The 13,610-nt window shown below is 46.4% G+C and overlaps 1 protein-coding gene across 1 annotated transcript; it reads left to right on the top strand.

Annotated features, from left to right (window-relative positions):
• The first annotated feature begins 548 nt into the window (after positions 1-548).
• LOC311375863 (stonustoxin subunit beta-like) lies at positions 549-4,440 on the top strand. The gene is made up of 2 exons (XM_084490891.1): positions 549-748; positions 3,816-4,440. Exons 1-2 carry the CDS (start codon positions 694-696, stop codon positions 4,358-4,360), a joined length of 600 nt encoding a protein of 199 aa, XP_084347017.1. The 5' UTR covers positions 549-693; the 3' UTR covers positions 4,361-4,440.
• Positions 4,441-13,610: the final 9,170 nt, after the last annotated feature.

Here is a 13,610-nt window from a genome sequence, read left to right as displayed (position 1 = left end):
TATATTAAACCTGCATATATAAAAAAAAAAAAAGCTGATCCACATGCCTAGTCCTGGGGTTATGCACGGGGTGTCACGTGGGCACATTACTCATGTCTTACTCTGTATGCGCACTACTAGCATCTACATAGCGTCTTTTTCTGTGTTTGCTTTCATTAGTTTCAATTGGAGCTGGTTAGCGGTTTTGCATCCTCCTCCACAAGCACCACCCCCGACTCGTTAATCTCTGAGCGGGAGTGTCTTCCCCTCCCTGGGAAATCTTTGTAGATACTGCTGTGTTATTCAATCATTTAGGAAAAGGCAGGTGAGAAAACTGGGTCAGAATCTTCTGGGTCGCCCTCTAGTGGACAGGTATTAGGAGAGTGTGAAGGGAGTATTTGATGGTGCATCTCTGGATACGTGTTGGAAACGTTCACTCATCTCATCCTGGTTTCTTCTGGTTCAGTGAGGCCTACGGAGGAGGAGGAGGCCCCCAGCATCACAGAGTTCAACTCCTCTACCCTGCGATTGCCCGTGGGCCAAGTGGCCCACTTCACCTGCGATGCCAGCGGCACGCCGGAGCCCACCGTCGAGTGGCTCCACAACGGCAGGCCCCTGGAGAGGAACGGCACAGACGACCAATCAGAGGCCTGGGTGGAGAGGGGGTTCCTCTTCGTCAGAGGGGTGAGGTATGGCGTGAACACGGTCTGCTGCATGGCAAGCAACAGCGCTGGCACGGCCAATCACACCGCTGAGCTGCTTGTCTTTGGTAAGATCTGGATCCAAGGAGAGATGTTTGTTGTTGATGTATTCATAACATTGTTGTTGATATATTCATAACATTGTTGTTGAGGTGTGTGTATATATATATTTATAAATGTATGTGTGTGTATATGTGTGTGTGTGTGTGTGTCTATATGTTTATATGTGTACTTTTTTTTATAGTCACTTGTGTCATCCCCTGCTTTACCCAAAATGTAGCGAACCCAAAACCGTGATATGAACCGAACTGTGAATTCTGTGAACCATTCCCTAGTTTTAGTGGATGTCATGACGTGAAAGAGGTGTTTTTAAGTCCATTGATGTTAAGTTTCTACTGGAAGCAGACAACCAGCCATGTATGTTGTCTAATTTAACCTTGCCTCAAACCACAGACTCATCTTGAACCATAGAACTGACATACATGTACATACATATGCATATGTACACATACGTATACGTATGTACACGTAAAAATACATAAACATACAAATACATACTCATACATAGATTCATTCATATGTAAAAATACATACTTACACATAGCTAAACATAACTATGCATACTCAAAGACATACGTGTACGTGAATATGTAACGATACGTACATATGTAAAGACACCACGTGACCAGACTCCTCCAGAGTGCTGATTGGGGGGGGGGGGGGGGGTCCACGTAACGTTTATCGTCTCAGGCTGGTTGCCATGGCGTCGAGGTAAAACTGATCGGCCAATGAACAGGGCGGCATTAGCTCAGGGGGTAGAGCGGGTTGGCTGGTAACCACAAGGTTGCTGGTTGGATCCCCGGCTCCTCCTCCTCGCTGAGTGTCGAGGTGTCCCTGAGCGAGACGCCTCACCCTAACTGCTCCTGACCAGCCGGCTGTCGCCTTGCGTGGCTGACGCCGCCGTCGGTGTGTGAATGTGTGTATGAATGGGTGAATGTCAGGCAATATTGTAAAGCGCTTTGGGTGGCCACTGGTTACAAGAAATGCGCTGTATGAATGCAGTTCATTTACCATTAACCATGTATGAATGGGTGAATGTCATTTACCATGCTGCTATCCACCAATGAGGCTGTTTAGGCTTTTAACTATACGTGTTCTACTGTTATGCTGCCTATGTAATGAATTACACAACCAAGCAATGAGAAAGGCTTGTAATTTAGACTTTAGACACATTGACTTACCTGTTGATAAGGAAGCAGGCAACTTCAGAGTCCTTTTGAAAAATCGTAATCCTTCATTAGCTCTTTAAACCTGGGAAGAGCTAATACATTTCTTAAAATGCTACAGTGTCCCTTTAAGAGAAAAAAAGCAATTGATCGTGATTAATCACAGCAAATTGTGCGATCAATTGACAGCACTAAGATATACGTGTGTGTGTGTGTGTGTGTGTGTACACACCTACCAGTTCTCTGGTCCAACAGTTAAGGGCTGATTATGGTCCCACGTTCACGCAACGCAACGACCACGCAGACGCTTCAACGCAGTCGTGAACCTTTATGGTTCTGCGTCGGGTTTTAGTGAGCGGACCAATCACAGCCCTTGCTGCTGCGTCGCCTCAACGGAAGGTGACATTTTTTGGGAGGCGCACGTCAGGCCCTTGTGGTGGACGCAAGGAGGGTCCGCAAGGACGTAACTGTGTGTTCACACCAAACGCAACGGCGCGACACGATTCCATACAAAGTCAACGTAGAGACGCGAATCGGCGAAATTTGTCACGGCAAAAACCTGCGGCAAGATTTGATTGACGGCGCGACATTTTGCCCTGTCACGGGCGAGCACGTTCACGAGGATTTGCAGCCCGAAATTTATTGCTATGCTAACATTAATGCTAACGTCAGCACTAACGTCAGTGCTAATGCTAAAGTCATTGCTAACGCTAAATTCAACACTAACGATAACGTCAGCACTAAGGCTAATGTCAGTGCTAATGCTAATGTCAGTGCTAACGTAAACGGTAACGTCAGTGCCAACGCTTACGTCAATGCAAGTGTCAGCGCTAATGCTAACGTCAATGCTAACTGCAGCGCTAATGCTAACATCAACGCTAACTGCAGTGCTAATGTCAACACTAACTGCAGCACTAATGCTAACGTCAATGCTAACGCTAATGTCAATGCTAACTTAAGTGCTAACGCTAACGTCAGTGCTAACGCTAACTTCAACGGTAACGTCAGCGCTAACACTTACATCAGCGCTAATGATAAAGTCAGCGCTAATGCTAACGTCAATGCTAACTTCAGCACTAACGTCAACGCTAACTGCAGCACTAATGCTAACGTCAGCGCTAATGATAAAGTCAGCGCTAATGCTAACGTCAATGCTAACTTCAGCACTAACGTCAACGCTAACTGCAGCACTAATGCTAACGTCAGCGCTAATGCTAACGTAAACACTAATGCTAATGTCAACGCAAACTGCAGTGCTAATATCAATGCTAACTTCAGCGCTAATGTCAACGCTAAATGCAGTGCTAAAGTCAATGCTAACTTCAACACTAACGTCAACGCTAACTGCAGCACTAATGCTAACGCATCGAGAACACTTCCGGGTTTTACGACAGTACTCGCGTACTTGGAATTGGAAAAGTGCTTGGGCTACCACTGATGACATTTCACAAGAACGCAAGTACACAGGAGAACGCCAATTGAGAAACGGCTAACAAAGACCACACTACCCTCCACCACCTGACTTTAACCAGACTCCTCCAGAGTGCTGTGATGTCCACTGATTGCTCAACGAGCAACAGCTGAGTCAGAAGGCTAGAGCGAGACCAACTGAAAACGAATCCGGAATGAAACTAAAACTGTGATTCTGAAAAAAGGATGAATGATATCGAAATTCTGTTCAAATATTATTGAAGATACAAATGTGTAGATTTGTTTAATTGTTTGAACGATGGTAAACGGTAATGATGGTCATTTTGACCAAGTTATGACGTCTTAAGTGGTTGAAGAGGATGAAGCATGAATCAGCGGTTTTTTAATTTTCCAATGCAAATGAATGGGGGGATTTTGGGCGAATAACCTGGAATATCTCGGGAATTATGAATAATATCATGTCTTGTTCTCCCGTCAGATGCCTGTGAACTCACACTGGACCCAAACACAGCCAACAGATACCTCTCTCTGTCTGAGGACAACAGAAAGGTGACGTGGGTCGGAGAGGACCAGTCGTATCCGGATCACCCAGAGAGATTTGACTACCATTACCAGGTGTTGTGTAGAGAGGCTCTGACTGGCCGCTGTTACTGGGAGGTAGAGTGGAAAGGATATGTTCTTATAGGAGTGACATACAGAGGAATCACAAGGAGAGGAGGGGGTGATGACAGCGTGCTTGGAGAGAACAACAAGTCCTGGTGTCTTGTTTGTCATGATGGTGGTTACACTGCCTGGTACAACGATAGACGGACAGACATACGTCTCCCCCCCGCTGGCTCTACCAGAGTAGGAGTGTATCTGGACCGGCCTGCTGGCACTCTGTCCTTCTACAGAGTGTCCCGAGGTGTAGGAGGGTCCTCAGACACACTGACACACATCCACACCTTCAGGTCCACCTTCACCCAGGAGGACCTCCTCCCTGGGTTTGGGGTAGGGGGGTCAGTGTCTCTGTGTCGGTTGTAGAAAGAAAAAAAGAGTGGCGGGGCGGGCGCACACACACACACACACACACACACAAAACAAGTTGTTGGGGGCGGGGGGGGGGGGGGGTTACGGTCCACGTAAGGTCTGTGGGCTTAACGGAGGCGTTCCAGGCGCCTGTCACCCGGAGCGCGTCTATACGTTGACTTTGTACAGATCGGCGCCGCCCCGTCTCTTTTGGCGTGAGCGCGGCTTTAGGCTGATCACTGTCGCATATACGGGGACTCAGTGTCTCTGTGTCGGTTGTAGGAAAAAAAAAAGGGCGGACTGACACACACATATACATATACACACACACACCCACGTACACACACACACACACACACACACACACACACACACACACACACACACACACACACACACACACACACACACACACACCAGGCGTGGTAAGTTGTTTTCGTCCGGGGGTGCGCGCGGGCGGAGTTGTTGGCGGGGGTGGGGGGGGTTGTGGTCCACGTAACGTTTATCGTCTCAGGCTGTTTGCCATCCCATAAAACTGATCGGCCGATGAACATCGAAGACAGATGAAATTATTAGCCCTCCCTTCGTCCCGTACTTCAAACGTGACGTACAGAATGTTGTGGAACAGGAAAAACCTCCTACCCCCCCCCCCCCCCCCCTCGTCTCCCCCTCCCCCCCCCCCTCGTCTCCCTCGTCTCCCCCTCCTCCCCCCCCCCCCGTCTCCCTCTCCCCCTCCTTTTTATGGGGCTTCCTAAAAGTTGATGCTGGTAAACCATGAAAGGAAGAGACTTTTAAGATCTTCCATAGGGTTACCTGAGCAGGTTTTATTAAGATTTCATTTTTAATTTGAAATGTATATTAAATACCTATTGATGGTAAATCACATGTTTTTTTTATGCTACAATATTTGTCCATTTTCACACATTAACATATTTTATTCTCCAGGGCTCTGATCATCACTTTTGTCCTAATCCTAACAAGGATGATTTAGATGAGATTAGATTCATTAGGATCCCGATTAGCAACACACCAGAGAGAGAGCTAGTCTTCCTGGGTCCCAAACATCAAATATAGACAACAGACAATCACTTGTTTGACCTTATGTCAAACTCAAATAAAAATAGACTAATAAAAAAGTTTAAAAAGATATGAAGGCTACAAAAAGAAATGACAACATTAAAAATGTATATACATTATGGACCACATGATTCTTTTGCAGACTTTTTAAAGTTGTATTTGCTATTTTTGCTAGAACGTATGTTTTTTTGGTAGTTCATTCCATAATGAAATAGTTGTGTAAATGATGGTATTTTTCAGTAGATTGGACCTCGGTCTGGGTGAAGCTAGCTGTCCTTTACTTGCTCCTCTAGTGCTATGACCGTGTCTGTCAGACACACTGACTAGACCTTCAGCAAAGAAGGCGGGTCTTTTGCAGTTTAAGACTGACCTTAGGAACAACAAGAGGTTAAGAGAGATTGTTTGTTTTACTGTGAGCCATGAAAGGCTAGTATGCATTACTTCAGTGTTAGTGTGAATAGAGCAGCTCGGTGCCAAAGGAACCTGATTTAAAGCAGGTTTTATATTTCATTCATAATAACCAGGAGGTCTGTGTTGTAAATGACTTTAAACTGAGTATTGATTCCTGGTGTTCTGTTGGGAACCAAACGGCAGCAGAACATGTTCAGTTATTAAAGATACGTGCACACCTGTTTATGATTAGTAAAGTCTGCAGCTTCTATTGTTTCAGTCCTTGTGTTTATTGTGTACATGTAAGGGACTATTTTTCTGTTGCATTTGTTAATGAAGCATAATTTTAATAAACAACTCAGTGGATCCAACTGAATGTTCTCGTGTGTTCAGCCCATCATCATTCTCCTTTTATTACTAAATAATGTTACATAAGTGCCTTAAGAATAATAATTTGTTAATCAGAAATTATAAATAAAACAGCAAATGTTGTTCTGATATTATTCTGGGACCTCCTCCCTGGGTTTTGGTTAGGGGGGGGGGGGGGGGGGGGGGGGGGGGGTGCCTCAGTGTCTCTGTGTCCGTTGTAGAAAGAAATCACAGACATACGGCCGGACACACGCACACACATGGGATTGGGATCACTGGTCGCAGTGATCCCAATCCCAGTGTGTGCAGTGTATCACACGTTGCTATGGTGCATCAGGTGCATGATGGGAGGTGTAGTTCTTAGTCTCTCAGGTGCATGCTGGGAGGTGTAGTTCTTCCTGTCTCTCAGGTGCATGCTGGGAGGTGTAGTTCTTACTGTCTCTCAGGTGCATGCTGGGAGGTGTAGTTCTTAGTGTCTCTCAGGTGCATGCTGGGAGGCGTAGTTCTTAGTGTCTCTCAGGTGCATGCTGGGAGGTGTAGTTCTTAGTGTCTCTCAGGTGCATGCTGGGAGGTGGCAGTGAGTTGAAGTAGGGGTGCTGTAGCCCCCCCAGGGCGGAGACCCGGTCGCGGGGGGGGGGGGGGCGTCCTGCAACGACCATGCAGGACGAGGTAATAACGACCCCCACAACCAAACCAGGAGAGGATAATGTTACAACCAAGGCAAATAAAATATTAACCGTAGACTCTGATACACCTACGACTACAAATCAGTCAATCCTTTCTGAAGTAATGAACAAAGGGGGGTGGAGCCAGGTGACCAAGTGTACCTGAGGGTGTTCCGGAGAAAGTGGAACCAGCCCAGGAGAGAAGGACCATACAAAGTCACCAACGCAACGCCAACAGCCATCCAGGTGGAAGGGAGTTCCACCTGGTACCACCTCAACCACTGCACAAAGGCTGCACAGCCCAGGACGAGGGAAGAGCGTGGGGAGGGGTTGGACGCAGCCGCACCCAACATTGACCAACCACCCCAGGACCAGACCCAGCCCAGCCAGGATGATGACGATGCTGAAGCTGGCGAAACTGCTCCTGATCCTCTACAGCCTGTGGCAAATCCCACCGGCCCCAAGGACGGGTCCAGAGGAGGGGTGAAACCACACCAACAGAGCAGACCGGGAACAGCCAGGAATCAGACGGTAACAACAGAGAAAGCATCAAAGTGTTGCAGGAAAGGCCAACCCCGAGGTATTCAGGAATAGTGAGCAGTGCAAGGAAGAAGAGGTCAGAGAAAGAAGCCTTATGTGTTAAGTTACCCTCGCAATCAGAACTTGACGATGTACTTATTATCCTAACTGTTTTGGCAGGTGGAGAACGGCTATGTGCAGTAATTGTGCAACCAAACAGAACATTAGCCTGGGGACAAGATCTATGCAATATAGGTCTTTTAAAGACGCATGAACACTGGTGTTTTACGGTCAAACCTACAAATCAATGGAGGCATCCCATAGATTACCACCATGTAGCAATAGATAAAACGCAGCCTCCAAGTAAAAGAATAGGAACGATAAGATTTTAGGGAAGGAACTTGTATGATACAAAAGCAACATGTTACGGTCACTCAATCAATGCAAAATAGGCCAGAGGAAGACTAGGCCAGATAGTACCCTCGTCACTATTAAAGTAGAAAAATCATCAGTCGCTAATGAAATAGAAGAAACTTCAGTTTCCAACAAACAAGACATAACACTAATCAGTATTAAGCTAGAAGAAGTTTCACCTACCACTAAACTAGAGCAAACCTCAGCTGTGAATAAATTGGACAGAACTACAGTGACAAGTAAACAAAGAGAGATTCTTAGCACTATTTGGGGAAAAATAAAGGTCACGAATGAGCCAGTAGATGCACTAACAACAAAAGGTAGTGTTAACAACGTAACAGTCACCATTGGGGATGAAGATGTAACGACCAAAGGAACCGAAGCCACCTTATGGAGTGAAATAAATCGTACAACGATTTACTTCTACTACTTTTACTTATAATTACTTATAATTACTTACTTAAAATGACTTTGGCAAAATAGGCAAGCCCTAGATTGGTTACTGGCGGAACAAGGAGGAGTCTGTGCTCTTATAGGAGAAATGTGCTGCACCTTATTAAATAATTAATTATATTATTATTTAATAAGTATAATAATATATAATAATATAATAATTATATAATAATATTTATTTGATTATAATTATATTAATAAAGTTACAAATTAAAAACGTTCCCACACACGCTTTGATTCACAGCCAGTCAACGCCTGCCCTCTGGTGGACAAAACGAGAACTGCACGCAGCATATATTTTGTGGTCAGGAACGAGTTGAACTTCGCTTAATCTCTAAAAATAAAAATATATAACTACACATTACAGGCCACAATACAAGACGAACACCGCTGTTTTTAAAGTTTTGATTTTTTTCATACAATAAATTATAAATTAAAAAATATTCCCACACACGCCAATATTCAGTCGGTCAACGCCTGCCCTCTGGTGGACAAAACGAGAACTGCGCGCAGTATATATTTTCTGTGGCCAGGAAGGCGAATTCATACGAGTTGAACTTCGGTTAAGCTCTAAAAAACATGAAACTGTATTAAAAAACGTCGTGTGTAGAAAACGGGAGTAGAGCAACGTTAGACTCGTCTGCAAATTAAAACATAAGCTCCAACTCAATACTTGCGTTTAAAGTTGCTGGTCGGACTGTAGACAAAGACCCGCCCACGGAGGAGGAAGTCTAGATCCGGATATCCGGTATCGGCTCCACCGGTGGGCGGGATATATCGTCCCCATGGTTACCGTAGCTCCTTATCACGCCGCAGGTTACCCAGATCGGTGTTCAAAGAAACGCAATTCATGTAATAAAATAAACCTAACAGCGTCACGCTTGTTGTTAAGACTGTGATTATATTTTAGATTTAATCTGTCTATTTTAGATCTATTTTTAGATAACTGTCGTCCAGTTTCACTATTAAACAACGATTATAAATGACTAACCTACATTTACACTGACACATTAAAACGGTTCAAAGGAGCAACAGGTCTGTACGTAACAATATGAGGCTAGTGACCTTCTGGAGCACAGCCGTCCGCTAGAGGACAAAGGGGTCGTTTTATCCCCTGACTCCTACAAGGCGTTTGATACGTCACAACATCAGCTCCTGTTTAAAGTCGTGCATATGTACGGATCTGGACCTCGATTCTGTAACATAACAGAATCATTTTACAACGGCAGCACTAGTTCAGGAGCACCCCCCCCCCCCCTCGCTTCACCGTCAATAGAGGGCTTCAACAAGGACGCAACGTCTCCCCGTTCCTCTTTGTTTAGGCAGAAGAAATGTTGGCCGTTCTTATTCTAAACTCTGATGTTGTCAAGCTGAATGTTTTCGATGAACAGATCATTATGAGCCAACTGGCCGATGACACCACCGTCTTCTTAAAAGGTTTAGAACGAATCCCTAAAGTCCCTAAGTATAAATGTATAGAAAGTACTAAATTAAAACATTTCATCCATTACGTTTACATGTGATACTTTGAAACATCAGAATTTGTTCTTTATTATTTTTGTAATTCAATGCGTGTGTGTGTGTGTGTGTGTGTGTGTAATGTAAAATGGGAACAGACTGAATAATATATGTTTTATATGAACACTGTCTAATAAAGGTGTAATGTAAAATGGGAACAGACTGAATAATATATGTTTTATGTGAACACTGTCTAATAAAGGTGTAATGTAAAATGGGAACAGACTGAACAGCGACATCTAGTGGCGAGGAACGGGATCGCACGCAAAGCGGGATTAAAACGGGGAGTTTAAAACGCACACACGTTCTGTTTGTACGAATAAAACGCATGATCATACTATATGTTGTAATAATCTGAGGTGTATTGATCAACAGAAGACACAGGTGGAGTTAAAGGTGTTGATTTAATGGCTTGTCTTACCACCCCGGTAACACAGGGCGTCCGTCCCCCAAAAGAGTCCCCGACTTTAGTTCCGCAGTCGAGCAGCAAAACTGTACCTGTTGTAACTAACAATCAACTAATGTCTGTCTGTCTGTCTAATTATATACTAATTATAAAGAGTATTTACTATAACTTTATAAGACTAATTATAAAGAGTATTTACTATAACTTTATAAGACTAATTATAAAGAGTATTTACTATAACTTTATAAGACTAATTATAAAGAGTATTTACTATAACTTTATAAGACTAATTATAAAGAGTATTTACTATAACTTTATTAGACTAATTATAAAGAGTATTTACTATAACTTTATAAGACTAATTATAAAGAGTATTTACTATAACTTTATAAGACTAATTATAAAGAGTAATGAAGCTTTAATAGAAGAGTTCTCAACAGCTTTATTATTTATTATTTGTTCCTATAACTATATCAGCCTCATTATAACGGGAAATTATGTTACGATGTTACGATGCCTAGCAATTATGTTATGTTAATTACACGTTAGTAGAACCACACACACACACACACACACACACACACACACACACACACACACACACACACACACACACACACACACACACACACACACACACACACACACACACACACACACACACGTGTCCATGGGGGCGGGGCCAGGAGAGGACGCGTTGTTGAGGAAACTAAACTTAAGCCGTTTCTCAATACCAAGTACGCGGACTACGTTCTCGCGGACTTGGAAGTACGTACTTGGCAAGTCCGGACTTTCAAGTACAGACTTCCGAGAACGCGAGTACGCACCTGCAATTGGAACAGCAGCGGACTCGATGATGCATTCTGGGATATTTAACGGTCCCAAGTCCACACGAGTCACCTCCGATGCGTCCTCGGTAGAACGGCCTCATCGAGAACGCATCGAGAACACACACGGGTTTTACGACAGTACTCGCGTACTTGGAATTGGAACAGTGCTTGGGCTACCACTGATGACGTTTATCGAGAACGCAAGTACACGAGAACACACGAGAACGCAAATTGAGAAACGGCTTCTCTCTCCCCACGCTCCAAATGAGAAACTGGGAGTTAGAGGAAGACATTTTCTCCTCTTCCGTCTGAGGAGGAGCAGAAGGAGGAGGAGGAGGAGAGGGGTACATTAGATACACTCTGAGGAGGAGGAGGAGGAGAGGGGTACATTAGATACACTCTGAGGAGGAGGAGGAGGAGAGGGGTACATTAGATACACTCTGAGGAGGAGGAGGAGGAGAGGGGTACATTAGATACACTCTGAGGAGGAGGAGGAGGAGAGGGGTACATTAGATACACTCTGAGGAGGAGGAGGAGGAGGAGAGGGGTACATTAGATACACTCTGAGGAGGAGGAGGAGGAGGAGAGGGGTACATTAGATACACTCTGAGGAGGAGGAGGAGGAGGAGAGGGGTACATTAGATACACTCTGAGGAGGAGGAGGAGGAGAGGGGTACATTAGATACACTCTGAGGAGGAGGAGGAGGAGAGGGGTACATTAGATACACTCTGAGGAGGAGGAGGAGGAGAGGGGTACATTAGATACACTCTGAGGAGGAGGAGGAGGAGAGGGGTACATTAGATACACTCTGAGGAGGAGGAGGAGGAGGAGAGGGGTACATTAGATCCACTCTGAGGAGGAGGAGGAGGAGGAGGAGAGGGGTACATTAGATACACTCTGAGGAGGAGGAGGAGGAGAGGGGTACATTAGATCCACTCTGAGGAGGAGCAGGAGGAGGAGGTCAGAGCTCCAGCTCCTGCTCTCTCTCGGTGTCTGGAACGTCGCTGTCACACAAACATTCCATCTCCCCCAGACCAGAGAGCGTGAGCAGTGGACCTGAGCTCAACGCTGCCCCCGTGTGGCGCTAGAAACTAACTGCAGGCTGGATCACATTCACTCATTGTTCACATTTTAAAGCCGCTTCAAACTGAAACTCGACCGCTTCATCGTTAAAGTCGACCCTTGGAGACAGCGTCAGTCATACCGTCAAAGCCCTCTGATTGGCTAGAAGCACAGGAGTAGGGCGGGGCTAAGGGAGGTTACCCGGTCTGTCATTGGGCAGCAGGCTCAACCCCCCCCCCCCCCCCGGCCAGCTCTGCTCCTCTCTGAGGACCTAGGAGAGCACCACGACAGCGGGGAAACGTTGATTGATTCATCCGTTAGTGTAGCTGACTGGAGATCAGTGAGATTCATGTTTATCTTTCTGTCACACTCCAACAGCTCAATAAAGACGTCGTGACGTGGTCTCAGCACGTGGGCGGGGCCTAAAGGAGAGAGCGCTTTATGCGTCGACTGCTTCCAGTGTCGTGTTGCTCAGACTACAGACTGATGTGCTTCTTGTTTAGTGGACAACACAGAACATGAGGAGCTTACTTACGTACTAAACCACCAGTCTTAACAGCGCTCTGAATAATCCTGAGTGGATTATTCCCCTGAGTGGTCGGCCCGGTAACAGAGCGGACTCAGCGCCCACATCTTCCTCAGCTGTTCCATGACGTCGTCTGTCCCGGGAAACGCTGGCAGCCCCCCCCTGGAGCATCTCCGTGGACACGCCCCCCGCCCCCCTGGAGGAGACAGGGTCAGGGGTCAGAGGTCAGAGGTTAGAGTCAGGGTTAGGGTTAGGGGAAGGGGGGATATGGGAGGGGGGACGTTAGCGTATAGGGGAGGGGGAGGTTAGGGTATAAAGATTGGACAGTACCAGGTTAAAGATCACACCTCTTTATTTTCAGTTATTAGATTGTGTATATACACAAACGATGACAATACGCAAAGGAATACAAAGCCAAACGAGAGAGGAGAGACCAGTGGGGGGTTTGTAGGTATTTGAGAGGAGAGACCAGCGGTGGTTTTTGACGGAGAGACCAGTGGAGGTTTTGTAGGTCTTTGAGAGGAGAGACCAGTGGTGGGTTTGTAGGTCTTTGAGAGAGGAGAGACCAGTGGTGGGTTTGTAGGTCCTTGAGAGAGGAGAGACCAGTGGAGGGTTTGTAGGTCCTTGAGAGAGGAGAGACCAGTGGTGGGGGGGCTGGTGGGTCAGACCAGTGGTGGGGGGGCTAGTGGGTCAGACCAGTGGTGGGGGGGCTGGTGGGTCAGACCAGTGGTGGGCGGGCTGGTGGGTCAGACCAGTGGTGGGGGGGCTGGTGGGTCAGACCAGTGGTGGGGGGGGCTGGTGGGTCAGACCAGTGGTGGGGGGGCTGGTGGGTCAGACCAGTGGTGGGGGGGCTGGTGGGTCAGACCAGTAGTGGGGGGGGCTGGTGGGTCAGACCAGTGGTGGGGGGGCTGGTGGGTCAGACCAGTGGTGGGGGGGCTGGTGGGTCAGACCAGTGGTGGGGGGGCTGGTGGGTCAGACCAGTGGTGGGGGGCTGGTGGGTCAGACCAGTGGTGGGGGGGCTGGGGCTTGGGCTTC

Source organism: Micromesistius poutassou, assembly GCF_964030765.1.
Source record: "Micromesistius poutassou genome assembly, contig: SCAFFOLD_5386, whole genome shotgun sequence".
Taxonomy (NCBI): Eukaryota; Metazoa; Chordata; class Actinopteri; order Gadiformes; family Gadidae; genus Micromesistius; species Micromesistius poutassou.
Note: the sequence above shows the minus strand (reverse complement) of the source record. Positions and strands in the feature narration are given on the sequence as shown.